The 18,125-nt window shown below is 34.8% G+C and overlaps 1 protein-coding gene across 5 annotated transcripts in view; it reads left to right on the top strand.

Annotated features, from left to right (window-relative positions):
• LOC126776469 (atrial natriuretic peptide receptor 1) overlaps positions 1 to 18,125 on the top strand; it is a 271,011-nt gene that overhangs the window by 213,315 nt on the left and 39,571 nt on the right. For all 5 annotated transcript variants that reach the window (XM_050499001.1, XM_050498999.1, XM_050498997.1 and 2 more), the window contains 4 exons: positions 6,052 to 6,166; positions 6,238 to 6,385; positions 8,823 to 9,021; positions 16,040 to 16,131. In XM_050499001.1, coding sequence (XP_050354958.1) covers positions 6,052 to 6,166; positions 6,238 to 6,385; positions 8,823 to 9,021; positions 16,040 to 16,131 — 554 coding nt within the window. The remainder of the gene's footprint in view (positions 1 to 6,051; positions 6,167 to 6,237; positions 6,386 to 8,822; positions 9,022 to 16,039; positions 16,132 to 18,125) is intronic.

Genomic DNA, 18,125 nt, shown 5'->3' on the forward strand with positions numbered 1-18,125 from the left:
AGAATGAAAGTTTGTGAGAAAATTCTTCATTTTAGAAGGATCTATGGAAATTGGTATTCAGCAATTTTAAATAATGCCATCGCTTACATTGCCAATGCGCCACCGACCTTGGGAACTAAGATTTTATGTTTCTTGTGCTTGTAATTACACTGGTTCACTCACTTTTCAAACCGGAACACAAAAATACCAAGTACTGCTGTTTTGCGGTAGAATATCTGATTAGTGGGTGGAACTTAAAGGTGGAAAACTATCTATGGTTTTATCTCGATATCTTTCATTACCATACGTGTGTATTGCGTTGATAATGACCCCCCCCCCACATTACCGTAAAGGTAATAGTTTTACTCATATTTCTTCCATGTACATCAATGTATAGATTGTTGTTCTAGTTTGATGGGTGAGTACGTTAGTGTAACTGCTCAAGGGACATAACATCTTAGTTCCCAAGGTTGTTGGCGCAATGGCGATGCAAGGGATGGTTACCACTGCCAATGTTGGCGACCACTTAGCATCAATTGACCCAATTGCTAGTTAGCTCTACTTATTTCATATAAAAATTCATTATTTTTCTAACTCTTAACCGAAGAAAAATATCGTGAGGTGACTTGAATATGTTGGATGAAAATCTACAACAAATATCTATGAATTCGTATTGGAGGGGCGTGGTAAGAGAACGAAGATAAGGTTTCAGGCTAGCAGTGGAACATTGACAGGCTGTTATTATTTTATCTATTTGCTATACACTTGTCATGAGAATGATTCTAACAATGTCATCAATAAAGTACTATATCTATTATATTATCTAGGGTGTAATTATCTATATAAGTATGTATTTACAAAAGAAAAGTGGTATATGTAGTATATCAGTTATCAGCTCTGCTTAGTTTGGGATCAGATGGCCTTGTGGATATTATTATTATTATTATATTCAAGCGTGAAATTTTAGATATAGAGATTATTTAAAATATTGGAAGTCAATTTAATTAAAATTTATTGCTTTTACTTTTTTAATAAACCGATCAGAATATATTGCTTTTTTGTAAATTAGTATATTTTAAAAATATATTTATTTCTTATTTTCTTAAATTAATTAATTTACCAAAATTTATAGCTATAAAACTAACTATTCTAAAAGCATTTCTGCTTTCTTTTTAAATAATAATTTTATAGAAATATATATATTTTATTAGCTATAAAAATACTATAAAAGTTATCTACATTTTTCTCGACTGAAATAGTTGGCAATTAATGTGTCTGTGTTTTTAAAGCTCCTTAGAAGAACAAATATTTTGTATGAAAAACGCGTATTAAAGTTACTAAGTCAACTTTAATGGAGTAAAAGAACCGAATAAGCATTGTAGTTAGAAAATATGAATCTTAATTGAAGATTGCGGATTAAACCCTAGACACTCTTTTTCATGTGCTTATAATTCATCTTGTGATTGGCACTGAAGTCCATCATTTTGATAATGTGCTACGGAATGCTGCCATCTGCTATTAACAAATCCGTAGTTGTGGAATTATTTACAATCCGCCATGCGAAATATCATAAAAAAAGGTTAACCCAAGCCCAGCTGTGGAAACATTCATTCGTATAAAAATATAAGGATATATTTATATAAAAAGAAAATATCAATGGCCATATTCCAAAGACCTAATTTGTTATAATTTTACAATTAAGATCCGTCGCAGTGTAGTTGAACAACTGTGGTGACAGATTTACAGATGATTCCTTGTTACTTGTGCGGTTACTTCTGCTTAGCTTGATCGAATCTGCTTCGCTTGGCTGTATTCGCTTCGTCTGTTCGCTTCTGTCTCACTGTGTTACTTGTGCATTTTCTTGTACAGATTATAATTATGTGATAAGGTATAATTGGTATTTATAAATATTTCAATATTGTTTGACTGCCTCGATGGTCTAGTGGCTAGATGTAAAGCCGTAGACCCGGAGACCCAATAAAATTTTATTGGGTTTTTCTGTCGAAAATACTCGACAGCAGTCCGGTGTCTGGAAAGTTGGTAGTGTGTAAACTCCCGTGCCTCTGAAGTGCACCTGTGTTTGCGCATACACTTGTGCATATTATAGTATATGTCCTGCGCAGTTGGCTTATCTGTCTTGAAATTGGCCGCCATGGCCGTAATCGGTCTGGAGGACTTTTTTTTATTGTTTGAAAATTACGAACTTCACTGCCCCCTAATATATTTTAAGGTGTAGATATTAGTGACACTTTTCAAATTGGTAAATATTAAATAGAGGCGATGTTAAAATATATTTAAACAAATTTTAGTAGAAAGATTAACAATATTCAGCTGTCGCTGGAATAGACGGGTATAATTTTTGTTTTATAAAATGTTTATAACTCGTTAAAATGAATCAATTCTTTAAATGACAATGTTTGTATTCATTAAGACAATTAAAATAAAATACGCATATAAATACTACTCTGTTTTTAACAGTATTTCATTAATAAACATGACGGTTACATTTTTATTATCTCGTTTAAACGTTAACAAAATTTCATTTGTTTCGTGTCGTTATGAAGTCAGCACGTGATGAAATTTTCATAATCAAAATTATTTTATCTAAACTAGAAATATATTGTTCAGTTACACTCAAGCAAAAACCAATCAGCGCTCTTATCACAATATACAAGTTTGTACAATAAAGTGGTCGTATCGCTTTACAGCGATTTTTGATTCGATTAGAGACGATATAAGTTTTGATTGTAATTGCGTTAATTCAATATCATTGTTTGTTTTTAATTTACCTTCAAAATGGAATCGCTAACGGCCTTGTCTTTATAAATCTTATATAACTGGTAATTCGTTAAATAGTGTTGAGCATGGGAGAAATCAGTGTTTCAATAATTAATAATTTCTATTACCTTTAAACATTGCGGCATTATTTTACTTATTTTATTTATTATTTAGTTTCTTAAGTACTTATTTATTTGTATTATTTTAGTTCTTTTTTTATTATTAAATTTATAACAATATTTATATTACGTTTAAGTGTAATAGTTAAATTACAGCCTTTTTATATATCATCTTTTTATTTGCCTAAAGATTGTTTGGGAAACTTTGCAGGCGTTTTGTTCAAAGTTCACAATGATTTTTTTCATTCATTGAAATAATTAAATAATAAGAATGTGGGGCTATGTAATTTGTATATATTTTTATGGTATATAAATATATGAGTACTACAAATTCTTACGTGCAGTAATGTAATGTATTGAATCATGACGTCGATTAACTGAAAATATATATATAAATCAGTGCTTTGTTCTCCTCATAGCTGAACATTACATATTATATTAAGATTTTTATAATAATGACAATACCGTGTCTATTTATCGAATTGGCATTGTACTGGCAATTTACTTACTTAATTGCCAGTAGTCTGCCAATTTGTTATAACTTGTGCTCGCAATAAATTAAGTACCCCTCATCATACTGGTAAATATATGATTAAGACTTTTTTATAGAATAGGAAGGCGGATGAGCATACGGGGCAACTGATGGTAAGTGGTCACCAACGCCCTTAGACATTGGCATTGTAAGAAATGTCAACCATCGCTTACAAAGCCAATGCACCTAACTTGGGAACTAAGATTTTATGTCCCTTGTACCTGTAATTACACTGGCTCACTCACCCTTCAAACCGGAACACAACAATATCAAGTACTGCTGTTTTGCGGTAGAATATCTGATGAGTGTGTGGTACCTACCCAGACGAGCTTGCACAAAGCCCTACCACCAGTGATACGATGTGCCTTTGTTAAGACACCGGTTGTCAATAGGACAACCAAAATAAAAATATTTTTATTCAAATAGACTTTTACAATTAGAAATCGTCGAACGCTACCATCAACGGTTGTACGGGCCGCCTAATGATAAAAATATATAATTCAATTCATTCATGCTTTTCAGTAATACGTAACATGATGTGAATACTATGTTCCAACTGAAGCTGCTAATGGAATGAAACCCGTGCCAAATGGGATTTTGAAATATTTCAAAGGTGTTTTAGACGTATTCGAATATTACCGGAATAATATACAATTTAAATTAAACCTTATTCGTATATTAATATTGTTAAATTTTCCATGACAAGATCGTTGGCAACTATCAGGCTGAAACTTGATATGACCAAATGATCTTAAATTACTTCATACATCGGTGCTCGTCTTGTAAAATTATTGATGTTAAAATGTATAAAACTTAGTTAATAGCTACTATAAGAGCGCAAATTTATTAAATCTTCAGGCTTCCTTAAAAGCATAAAGATGTAACTACAATAATTGATAAGTGAAGAAAGAGATATAAAATAGGTTGTTTGTAGATATTAGAAAGAGACAATATGAAGGAAAAGGTATAAACAGCTGCGTGATTTTCACACGAGATAATAATATATTATATATAATTACTGTCTGCGCTTTGAATGCAAATATATGTATCTAACTAATTAGCCATTTGCTATTGCGGTCTCACTAATATAAATAATTAATTTCCGCGTCTATTTTAAACTTCGGTATTTCAATATAGCTAATAATAGCTAGTAGTATTCACACAAAATATTTACCGCAACACATGTGTGCGTGACCTTGGATTCATAAACTCATTAATGCTCAATGCAATACTAACTTCGAAAATAATCACGGATTGATTTTGGAACGAGTTCGATATTTTTATATTTTTTAATTTACCAAAAAAGGTTTAAGACTTGAATAATAAAACTTTTTATCTGATTTTGACATTATCTTCGTAATTTCATTCATTCTTCGTAATCTGATATTGAAAACTAATTGGTTGATATCTCATCTGGAAATAGGTATATTTTTTAAATCATTTATATAGGTTATCATTTATTGTACTATTTATACCTACTTTAATATTGTACGGCAATATTATTTGAGCAATAATTCAACAATGTACCGGCCGTCTACCGTTTGCGTTGAAGTTCGACTTATTTGGGTGCGTTACGAGTAAACATCTCAAATTCGAACGTGTGACGTTTTCTTGTACTGAGAGAAACGATTCTGACGTGTTCTGTGTAACAGCAGCATTCACTTTCTTGGGTGATTTTGAAAGTTTAATGTTATTTACTTGGTTTAAAAAAATATTTTTTAATAATAATGTACAAATATTTTTTACACAAGGTCTTACTACTACGGTAGATAACTTAATACCTTGTCTTATAGGTAACAGCGGGCTGATATGTATTGACATATATAATATAATTTTATATAAGTATATTATACATTCTCGATAATCGAACCCGCAATCCCGGAGTGGAAGGCACGGGTCATGGTCACTTGACCATTTTGACAAGTCCCTTGGCGCACTTGCGCCAAGGGACTTGTCAAAATATTTGACTGTCAGTCAATGTCAAAATGATTTTTATATATATAATGTGTGTATATAATATGAAATGTTAATATATCGCTTTTGTTGAATGTACGCCATTTTATATTACTAGTTCACTATATTTTATTGATGTCAGAAAAGAGTATTTTTCAGGGTCATTATTAAAAATAATTAAGAAATTGTATTGAATAAAACACAATTAAATTATTTAAATTTTTACTCTTATAATGTTTTATTTACGATAAATGCCATACGTATTTGACATAATTATTATATAGAATTTATGAAAAATAAGAAGTGAGTAATATTGATAATGCTTATTATAAATATAACATTAATATTAATTTATTTTTATAAAATTGTATTTTAATATGAAAAAAAACATGCAAAATGTGAAAGAAACGAACGGAACGATGAAAAGTATTTCTTTCGCCGGGCAACATATGTTGACTGCGAGTGAACAAGATATACTATAACGTAAAGTGGTCAGTCAATTTATGTATGTTATAGTATATCCTGCTAGAGGTGGATAGACAGTGTTCACTACTACATCAATATTAGTTTAAAAAAACACAGTATTTTTAAAATATATTCAGTCTTTAATTTCACATCTCTTTTATTTATTAAATTATGTTGATTACACGATAAAATGTTACCTTTTGTTATAACATTTTATTTTTACAGTTGTGGTGGTATGCGCAAACCCAAGCATTGTTCGCGAGATAATGCTGGCAGCAGAGGATCTGAACATGGTCTCATCTGGAGAGTACGTCTTCTTCAACATCGAATTGTTTTCTAAGTAAGTGTTTGAAGTGATTTTGTTCTTTAGAACCACAATTAAATTTTAATTTTCATAATATTTATCAACAGTTTGGCGTCAGCTTCTTCTAAAGAACCCTGGAAGGTAGAAGGCGACACAGATGAAAGAAATGAGCGAGCAAGACGGGCATATAGTGCCGTCCTTACCGTCACCAGTCCTGCACCGGAGAAAAAAGAATATTTAGAATTTTCTGATCAGGTACTGTAAATATTTTTTTTTTTTGGAATAAATAGAATCGTGTTATAGACATAAGCAAAGTTACTTATTAGACGAAACATTTTCTGAAATTATGATTTTATTTTATGTTATATATAGGTGGACGGGCAAATGGTAAATGGTCACCTCCGCCCAAAGATATTGGTAGAATAAGAAATATTCATTATTCCTTACATTGCCAATGCGCCACCAACCTTGGGAATTCAGATGCACTGTTGTGCCTGTAGTCACACTAGCTCACTCACCTTTTGAACCAGAACAATACTATTATTAATATTGCTGTTTAGTAGTAGAATGTCTTATGAGTGGGTGGAACCTTCGCAAACACGCTTGCACTAAGCCTTACTACCTTTAGTAATTGCTGGATGGCATCTTTGTATCATAAAAGCGGAGATGGCCTAGTGGTTAGAACGCGTGAATCTTAACTGACGATCGTGGGTTCAAACCCGGGCAAGCACCACTGAATTTTCATGTGCTTTATTTGTGATTATAATTCATCTCGTGCTTGACGGTGAAGGAAAACATCGTGAGGAAACCTGCATGTGTCAAATTTCATTGAAATTATGCCACATGTGTATTCTACCAACCCGCATTGGAGCACCGTGGTGGAATAAGCTCCAAACCTTCTCCTCAAAAGGGAGAGGAGGCCTTAGCCCAGCAGTGGGGCATTAACAGGCTGTTACTTACTGATCTTTGTATTAATTCAGTACAGTTTCCCATATCTCCCTAATCCGAAATTAATGGTATACACAAATCACTGTTACTAGGCAGTAAATACATAGTGAGCAAATTATGCCTCCTGTGTCTTAATTATCGTAAATTAATTCAACCAGTAGAGGAGCCGATCCGATTAAATAGTCCTAACTTTTTTTTTTATAGAATAGGAAGGTGGACGAAAATATGGGCCACCTGATAGTAAGTGGTCACCAAACGCCCTTAGACATTGGCATTGTAAGAAATGTCAACCATCGCTTATAGCCAATGCGCCACCAACCCTGGGAACTAAGATTTTATGTCCCTTGTGCCTGTAATTGCACTGGCTCACTCACCCTTCAAACCGGAACACAACAATATCAAGTATTGCTGTTTTGCGGTAGAATATCTGATGAGTGGGTGGTACCTACCCAGACGAGCTTGCACAAAGCCCTACCACCAGTAGTAACTATAGTTGTTTTCCAAAAGCGTGAGTGAGCCATGACGTCTTAGATCCCATAGTTGGTAATGATGAAACGGTATATGTATTTGTTCTCAAGGATAACCGACATACTATCTACCTAACTAAAATAAATAAAAGAATATATATCTGGTAGGTGATACCAGACTTTTCATATTACATAAACGTACGTGGCATAGGTGATAGTCTTCGTTTACCACCTGCGCTAGAGACATTATATAAAAAATATCCCTTCCAAAACCATTCAGTTTTCACCCGTCATAAAATTCAATTATCATTTTATACATTCTACAATTTAACAATACCTTTGAAGGGAAACTGATTTAGATTCTTAATAAAGGTCTTTGGAAACTGAACTTTAAAATTATTAATGTTTAATCAATAAACTTCTGGTAACTTAAAACTGACCTGTAGTTCTTAATTAAATATCAAGTTTCAAGCTAAAAATATACATTTCAGAAAGTTTATCCGACGAGCAATTTTTCCACCCACGTGTTTTAATTTTCAAATAAAATATATTTTAATAACGACTTTAAAAGATATTGATCTAAAATATAAATACGGTGTTTATTATAATTCAATAAAAGTAAAAAATCGCATTATTTGCATTATTGGCAACGCATTGATAACGTAAGATTTTTTTTAAATATCATAATGCAATTGTATATAGTGATTTTATTTGCCAGATTATCCCGTCAAGTTTTTTATATAAATAAAAAAAATAGCAATGAAATGATTTTGAACATAAATCTCTAAGCAGACAATTTAATTTAGCAATTATATAAATATAAATTATTTGCTCCATTTTTGTAATTTGTATAGCTACGTTTGTTTGATTCATTTAATAGAAATACATGAAAGGCAATATGACTATTCCTTTTGTTAATTTGAGAAACAAAATGTCCTTATAAATCATGAGACATCTAATATGAAACTTAACAAAACGCATTCAATAATGTCAAAAACGATAGAACGTAGAAAACGACCGATGCTCACAGTTTTACGGCTTATGTTTCCAAAAGTAAAATTCCCTTGTTTTCACTGCCAAAGTTAACACGTTACAAACATGTTCGACCTTGTGTTTTTTCATAAAAAAATTATATTTCCATTTAAATAACAAAGTTCGACTACACGATATGGTGGAATGTTTTTATCATAGTCATTCCCAAGGTCAAATCAAGTTTGATATCTTGGTATTCATATTGGTTATACAAATAGTCATAGCTAATATATTATTATTTATAGGTCAAAGAACTAGCAGAAACCAAATACAACTATACATTCGGCAAAGGTGAAGTTGTGTCCACATTCGTAGCTGCATTCTACGATGCTGTGCTCCTTTACGCGTTGGCTCTTAACGATACTCTAAGACAGGCCAATGATTCGCGAGGACAGTTGGATGGGGCGGCGGTCATCAGAAACATGTGGAACAGAACATTTCAAGGTTTGTTGAACCCAATAAAATAATATATACATGCTTAGAGAACTAGTCTCAGTTGATAGAATACGAAGATTTCAATAGATAGCCAGCAATGGATTTATCGGTGTTAGAATTTCTTTTTTCACATTTAATAAACTGTTAGTATCTACACCGCTAAGAATGACAATTATAAATATACAACATTAACCACCAAAAAGTACTATACTATACTAAATAATACCTTACTGTTATGAGTTTCGGTCTAAATTATGAAAAACGCTTTTCGACGTATGCCCTATACGTCGTCTCCGGACGAATCAAATAAGCAAAAATTTAACAGGTTTGTATTAGTTGTTGAGTAGTATTCAGAATTCTTCTCAAAAAAGAGTAGAGGAGGCCTTTAGCCCAGTAGTGGAACATTCACAGGCTGTTACGACGACAGTCTGTCTCACCAGATTAGCTCGAAGATGCCAAATTAATTTATTGTTATCTGAATTATATACATCCAAAGTTTCAATATCGATACCAAGAAAAATAGAAGAATATAAAAATATATTTTCTCGATTTGTGTACAATCTGTTTTTGGTAGATATTTACACACAAATGAAACAGATATAAAGCTAACAATAATGAAGTTGAGTTCACATTTTGTATCTTCTAATGATTTTTCGTTTTGTAATATAGAGATAAAATAAAGAGAATTATTTTTCCACTTGTCTTGTTATTAAAACTGACATTCATGCATTTATATCCAAGTTTATGTAGACAAGTATGACTCGAATATGTGATTCTATTACTATATATTTTTAGTACATTTAATTGTGTTAACTATTTATTTTATACAACACGATATTTGTTATCATTAACGTATCATCATCAATAATATGTGTGGTATCATTTAATTTCCCGTTAAATAAACATTAATTTTGATTTGATGTTTCTTTAGACATTATAATTTAGAGACATAACTGCCATATGTTATTTATTCCATATGGTACTCGTTCATATGGAGATATTATTAATGATCACATTTGTTGTTTTGGAAAAATATTTATAAAGAAAAGAAAGATGTGCGTTCAAACCCTTATCAACGTTAAATTTTCACCTGCTTAATTTGGGTTTATAATTAATTTTATACTGCGTTGAAGAAAAACATCATCACATAAACTTGCATGTATCAGATGAAGTCTTTTCACATCAATGAGGGTTGGAGAATACACATATATAGCGTGGTGGTAGAAGTGCCAAATCTTCTGTTCGAAAGGATAAGGAGGCCCTAGCCCCGCAGTGGGATATTTACGAGCTGCTTCTTTTTAATTTTATACCTAAGACTGATCAGATATTTTAAAAATTTTATATATATTAGACCAGATATTCTTTCATCAAGCAGAAATATTTTGCACGGGTTCGATTGAAAGAGAGCCAAAGTAATTACAACCACTTTAGTCATACCATTTAAAATACGGGGTCGACTAAGATTTACAATACAAATGTAGTAATCATCTTAAAATGCGAAGATCTATATATTGATGAGCTGAAATGGCACAGTGGGCAAAGCTGAATATCTCGGATTGAAATCTGTCTGGAAACTGCATGTATTAGATGAAATTCTGCAACAATTGCATCTACCGCCCCACATCTTCCAGCACTCCTCCATTAGGAGGAGGTGAGGTCTTAGGCCTTCGGGATATTTTTGACAGAATAGAAATACTTACAGTCCGAAATAATATGCTTAGACCATATTATATTTATTTACAATATAATGATTATTTAAATTATAGAATCAGTGACAATGATTTTTACTCTACAGCGTCAATATATCCATCACGGGGAATGCATTTTATAATCAAAATATATTATATTTTTAACATTGCCAATTAATAATGTTATGGTAGAAAGTCATTAATTTGGGCAAATAAAGTTATGTATCTAGATAATATGAATACGTGGCGTCTTTTTGTTGATTTTCAGGCAGGATAAATAAATATTATTTTATAAACATATCTAAGTTATTTAGTTCGAAGAAAAGACTATTTACCTTCTTGTCGGTTCCTCTTCGTAGAATCTACATTTCGCACCGGTAACAGCTTTACATTCCAATATTGTAACATGATAATTAAAAAATGGTTATAAAATTATTTTGATTTCGAATAAACTTGGTTATCTACTTCCAATTGACCAAGAACATTCCAACGGTGAATCATTATATTATGTCATCAATTCTCTATTAACATGATGTTAACAGAAAACGCGATATATTTGCTACGTACTGTTTATTAGGCGCTTTACGATCCATAAATGTTTTATTCGCCTAATAACATGAACAAATATATAAAATTCTACGAAGGTCTAATTTTGGTATAGATTTAATGATACTCTTTTATTGAAAGCATAATATGAACCATGATTTGTCACCGTTGCCAGTGACTAGCACATGTAAAATGGTTGATGATTAAGACTATTAATAAACTTTTTTTTTAGTGTTGTTGGTAAGAGCCGATAAGCACATTTTGATTTCATTCTGAATAAATGATTATTTATGTTTGATGATATAATAATAATAACAATGTCAGGAAATTGTTAAAAACTTCATATCTGGATCACAGCAGACATTTTTAATCTTGTTTATGGTATTGAAATCCATAACACAATATTTAAATGTTGCTTTTTTAAATTAAAAAGAAAACGCAATCGAGAAAATGGGTCTGGCTAGTGTCCGCCCGCCCATTAACATTGGCACAGTACGAAATATTAAATATTCCCACTTGTGTCCTTTATGACTGTAATAACACTAGTTTACTTAAACTTCAAACGGAAACACCGCAGCTATATAATTGCCCTATTTAGTAGGAGGATTGGTAGCAAGTACTTGGCACACATGAAAAAAAGTAAAGTAACAGTCTGTAAATTGCCCACTGCTGGGTCTGCAAGCCCTTCTTTGTGAGGAGAAGGTTTGGAGCTTACTTCACCACGCTCCTCCAAATTGGCTCCGCCACATGCAGCTTTCCTCACGATATTTCCCTTCACCGTGGAGCACAAAATGAATTATAAGCACAAATTAAGCACACTAAAATTTTATGGTGCTTGCCCGGGCTTGAACTCGGAATCATCGCTTAAAATTTTTGTCTTCTGGGCTATCATGGTTCATTGAAATCACAAAAACGAATTTACACATAATAACCAAACAAACATGTTAAATTCGACCGATAAAAAATATATATATATAATTGTTTTCAGAGATTTTATTCCATTTTTAAATATATATATTTTAAATTACCAAATCAATAATTCAGCTGTTAGTAAGGAGCTTATATATGAGAGAGACTCAAAATCCAGTTTATACAGAATAACAAAACACAAATAGTTTATCAGATTTATTTATTTTATTGTGTAAAAAGTATTAAAAATAGAAAAAGACCATAAATAGCCGGCTGAGAAAGCAACAGGGCGTAAATATTCGACAACGAGGCTTTCATCATTTATGAAATACGTTCTGGGGATTATTTCATCAACCGAGGCAGAACATTGCGCGTTGCGTCAACCAACGCGCAGTGTTACATTGGTCGGAATGGCTTTGAACACACTCATATACCGAGACCGACACACCGGGAAGACTCGCCTAGGCTACGCAGCATTTCGGTGAGTTGTTCCAGTGACTCTGCTATGATGACGATATCGTCGGCAAATCGAAGGTGTGAGATGTACTCGCCGTTTACATTGACTCCATACCTAGTCCAATCCAGCGTTTTGAAAACGTCTTCCAACGCGTTGGTGAACAGTTTCTGGGATATTACATCCCCCTGTCTCACCCCTCTGCGCAGTTGGATCGCCTTCGTCTTACAGTCCTGGATGTGGACAGTCAATGTAGCGGCGTTGTACAGACATCTCAGTACCTCGATATATCTCTAATCGATATGACATCTCTGCAATGAGTCGAGCACTGCCCAGGTTTCGATGGAGTCGAAGGCTTTCTCGTAGTCCACAAATGCCATACACAGCGGCTGATTGTACTCTTCGGTCTTCTGCACAATCTGCCGAACAGTATGGATGTGGTCCACGGTACTGTAGCCTGATCGAAAGCCGGCTTGCTCTGGGGGCTGGAACTCGTCAAGTCGTCTGGCGAGACGGTTCGTGACGACTCTTGAGAACAGCTTATACACGTGACTCAGGAGGGAGATTGGTCTGTAGTTTTTCAAGAGGGTTTTATCACCTTTCTTGAAAAACAGTACCACCTCACTCCCGCTCCACGTTTCCGGGGTCTTGCCATGTTGGATGACGGAATTAAAGAGGCTTGCCAGCTCTTTCAGGACCGGAGTCCCGCCTGCCTTAAGCAACTCTGTTGTGATTCCGTCATCTCCCGGAGCTTTGTTGTTTTTAAGCTGTTCTAGAGCCGCCCTAATCTCGCCTTGGTCAACGACCGGGAGCTCCTCGGAGTAATGGCGCATAAGAGGGGCGCGCTGGTCATCAATACTGATTCCCACGGGTTTATCCGATCTTGAAGAGAACAACTGCCCATAAAACCTCTCCACTTCTCCGACAATCTCAGGCCTAGAGGTAACGACCCCACCATTTTCAGTTTTAAGTTTTGTCAGACGCGGCCTCCCAAACTTGCGAGCGAACACTTTCGATCCCCGATTTTGCTCAATCGCAGCCTTGATGGCACGGGTACTGGAGCGTCGGAGATCGCGTCGCGTCAGCGTTTTTATTGTTCGGTTTAAGGCCTTATCTGACAAAAACGATGGTAGTTCTCGTCGTTTTCTCATGAGCTCGAGTGTCTCAGCAGAGAGTTTTGGTGCGTTGTCTCTTCTCTGTGGCGGAAAACACTTGCGGGGTGTGTTTTGCAGTATTTGGACCAGCGTGTCGGTTCTCTCATCAATGTTGCTTATGGTTTCCAACGCGGTGAATTGATTTTGAAGTTCCATTTGGAACTTTTCGGAGCCTTGAGCAGCTTGGAGCATGGTAGGTCGGAGAGTAGACCTCATCATTCTCGATCTTTCGGCTTTTAAGTTGATATTTAGAGTGCCTCGAACCAAGCGGTGATCACTTCCGGTATTAAACCTGTTGATCACTGAAACATCTCTAAATATGTGCCTTTTATTCGAAATGATAAAGTCTATCTCGTTCCTTGTCACGTTATCGGGGCTTCGCCAGGCCCACCTCCTCTGAGGCTTCTTTTGAAAGAAAGAATTCATCAAAAAAAGCCCCTGCGCTTCGAGAAAGTTTACCAGCATTTGCCCCCTGTGATTTCTGCAGCCCAAGCCGTAAGGTCCGACTTTCGATTCACCGCTATCTTGTACTCCCACTTTAGCATTAAAGTCTCCCATAACAACATTGTAGTGGGCCTTCGAGGTGTCGTTGAGGGCCTTTGCGATGTCCTCGTACATCGCTTCGACCACATCATCAGAGTATGTCGAAGTTGGCGCATATACCTGTACGACCTTCAGGGAGTACCTGTCGGAAAGTTTTAGGACAAGGTACGCTACCCGGTTCGACACACTACTGATTGCCACAATGCTGCTAATGAGATCCTTTTTGACTAAAAAACCGACACCACCCTGGGAGAGGTTATCACCTTCGCGGAAGTAGAGTAAGTTACCGGACTCTAGAGTTATCGTGTCCTCCCCCTGTCTTCGGACTTCAGATAACCCCAGTATATGCCAGTTTATATGACTTAACTCTACTTCTAATTCGGCGAGGTGATGGTCCAGCCTCATCGAGCGTCCATTATACGTTGCCATGTTCAGTCGTTTTATACGGTAGCCTGCCGTGAACCGGTGATTCTTAGCACCCCCTGCCCTGCCGATACCGCGACCGCTACCTTGGTCGGGCCTAGCGGGCTTGCCGGTAACTGGGGGCCTTTTTTTGGGCGCAACTGCCATTAAGGAAGGGGTTTGCCCATACTCGCCGCGCTGGGCAGGCGTGTTGGCGAGCGCAGTAGGGGGGTAAGATGTTTATGTTTTTATACTTGGACAAGACCAAGGTCATGTTCAATAGGTATGTCGTGCCGGGACCGATATACGTCGAGGGGAAACCTCTCGAAGTTGTTAGTGAATATACCTACCTAGGACAGATAATACAAGTCGGTAGGAACAACTTCGAGAAGGAAGCCGATCGAAGAATTCGCTTGGGATGGGCAGCATTTGGCAACCTTCGTCAAGTCCTCAAGTCGTCTATACCGCAATGTTTGAAGACGAAAGTCTTCAACCAATGCGTCTTACCTGCCATGACATACGGTGCCGAAACGTGGACACTAACTGCGGGACTAGTCCACAAATTCAAAGTCGCTCAGCGTGCTATGGAGCGAGCTATGCTCGGAGTATCTTTGAAGGATAAGATCAGAAATGAGATTATCCGGAAAAGAACCGGAGTCACCGACATAGCTTGCAAAATTAGCAGGCTGAAGTGGCAGTGGGCTGGTCACGTATGTCGTAGGACCGATGGCCGTTGGAGCAGACGAGTCCTAGAGTGGAGACCGCGAATCGGCAAGCGCAGCGTAGGGCGCCCTCCAGCCAGGTGGACCGACGACCTTAAGAAGGTGGCGGGCACCAACTGGATGCGGAAGGCGGAGGACAGGGAGCTTTGGCGCACCTTGGGAGAGGCCTATGTTCAGCAGTGGACAACGATTGGCTGTTGATTGACACTCATATGATCTCACAATGATTTGCTTTATTTGGTTTTCATTTATTATATATTATTCAATAAAAATATATATCCAAAAAAGTGTTAAAACGTAAAAATCTGTATTATATAGGAAAACTTAGTGTCAGTTATATGATTATATGCGATAATGATGTCCTTTTGACCAATTTCGGCAGCCAATCTTAAGAGAGATTAGTCAACTTCGCAGGACATATTGTACTGCACGAGTGCGTGCGCAAACTCTGAAACTCTATTCCGAACAATGTTCTATATAAACACAAACTAAGCACATGAAATTTCAGTGGTGCTTGAACCCACAATCATCGGTTAAGAATCATATGTTCTAAGCACTGAGCCATATCGACTCTTCGTACACGTGTTTTTATCTATTATTTATTTTCAGGCATAACTGGCGAAGTAATAATCAACAGTAATGGCGACCGCGTGGCGTCGTACTCCCTTCTGGATATGAACCCGAATACCAGCAAGTTTGAGGTCAGTGTTATTTATATTTCAACGTGTATGTATGCAAATAGATTTTATATGTAAGGCTGGGAACAAACATTATAAGAATTTTGTTGAATAATTCATGATATAACATATAAGACGTTATATCGCTATATATTATACATATAATATTTTATATCGCTGAAAATGACTTTTGTCCAGGAAAATTACGTAAAAATACTTTTAACATAAATATTAGTTATATTAAACATGTATATATGTCATCTAAGTGTATATATGTAGTATGTATCGGTAAAAGAACAACATGGTCTTATCATGTCTGTCCCAGATGACACGTTTACTGGAATAAATCAAACCTGTCCGATGTAACACAGATTAAATAATAAAACTTACGCCAGTGTTGCCAGTCAAAATTAGTTTTCCTCGGTCGACCGAAGAAAATTCCAACTGTAGCATTCGGTCTCGAGTCATATGATTTTGTTTAAAAAGTTCTGATTTCTTATGTATCACAACTGTCTCGCTATGTTGGGATCTAGAGAACAAACATCAGAATGAATACGTGTATTGGATTTTATGATTTAGTAATTTTGTTAATATAAATGCGGGACTGCTTTTAATACATTATTTATACATAAAGGGTTAAAATTTGGAAAGACTTCGTTTTTTAGCTTAAAGGTAAAAAATCAAAACGGTGCAAAATGAGCTGACCCCTTTCGTCAATGTCAATCCTATATTTACCTAGAGTGACTATATTTTTTAACGATGAAGCTATAATATATATCATTGCTATCTTTAACGTTTTCAATTTCTGTTATAATTTCTTTTCTGTCTGCGTTAAAAATAACGGTTACTACAGTTACTAACAGTTAGTACTAGAGAGCTAATAAGAATGAAATTTTCTTTATTTTATCTTCTATCCTTTTTGAATCATAAATCGTAAACTATGAATGTTTTGATTTTATTTAATATAATGTATTTATAATACAAATATACATTAATTTTAGCTTTTCGCAATTATTCTCCATACCTTTTTTTATTTATTTTGCTCGACGTTTTGACAGTTATGTCGACCAGTCTGAGACAGTTCTTGATCACAGTAATGTATCAATTCTAATATATTGTACGAAATGAAGAATGCAAACCTATGATATTTTGAAACTTCAAGTGCACGATATACAGTAAAATAAATATTTTCTTCATATTATCCTTTAGCAAATTGATATATAAAAGTGTATATCAAATAAAAATGTACTTTCTTTAAGTAGGCTCATGCAAGCGATTTTGAACCATAACTTAATTAAATTAAATTTAAAATTACAAGCTTTATCTTTCAAGTTAGTCGTTAAAATTTCAAACAAATTATATCTATGTTATTTGAAATGATCTATTCTTATATTTTTATAATTAGCAAAAACTTTTTTGACTATACAGTGTCTGACAAGAACATACTCTAATGCGTTGTATCAAAGTGCAATTTAGCTTAGACGCGTTTTATAATGTCGCCTTTCTACAGGATCAAAGGATTGTACGTTGAATAATTTATTCGGTCGTTCCGATTAAAATGACCGTGCAATCAGTACGGTACATAACTTACAAGGGAATAATAAGGTAAAGTTAAATTTTGTTGGGATTTTTATTTCGACGTTAAAAATAATCTCGAAAGTTCCCGAAACTTCCGAGTGCTACTGGATTCGGGTAGGGTAGATCCTCGGGGTCAAAGGTCAAATACGTTATTTTACGAATATCACTTAAACGTCGGAATTTTCTAGAATATGGTATATATTTTTTTATAAATATGGCTATTTTTTTTATAGATGTCTTTGTTGTTCTAAATTGGGACACTCGTGGGACTGTTTTAGTAATGTGTAGTAGTATTTTAATTTATTTATAATCTGTGTGTTAATAAAAAATAATATATTGATGAATTAGATGTATACAACATACAATCAATATGAAATGGTATTATCAAAAATACTAATCTCCAAAATCATAAATTCGGTTCTAAAAACTATTTTCCGACC

The sequence above is a fragment of the Nymphalis io genome, chromosome 20 (assembly GCF_905147045.1).
Source record: "Nymphalis io chromosome 20, ilAglIoxx1.1, whole genome shotgun sequence".
Classification (NCBI taxonomy): Eukaryota; Metazoa; Arthropoda; class Insecta; order Lepidoptera; family Nymphalidae; genus Nymphalis; species Nymphalis io.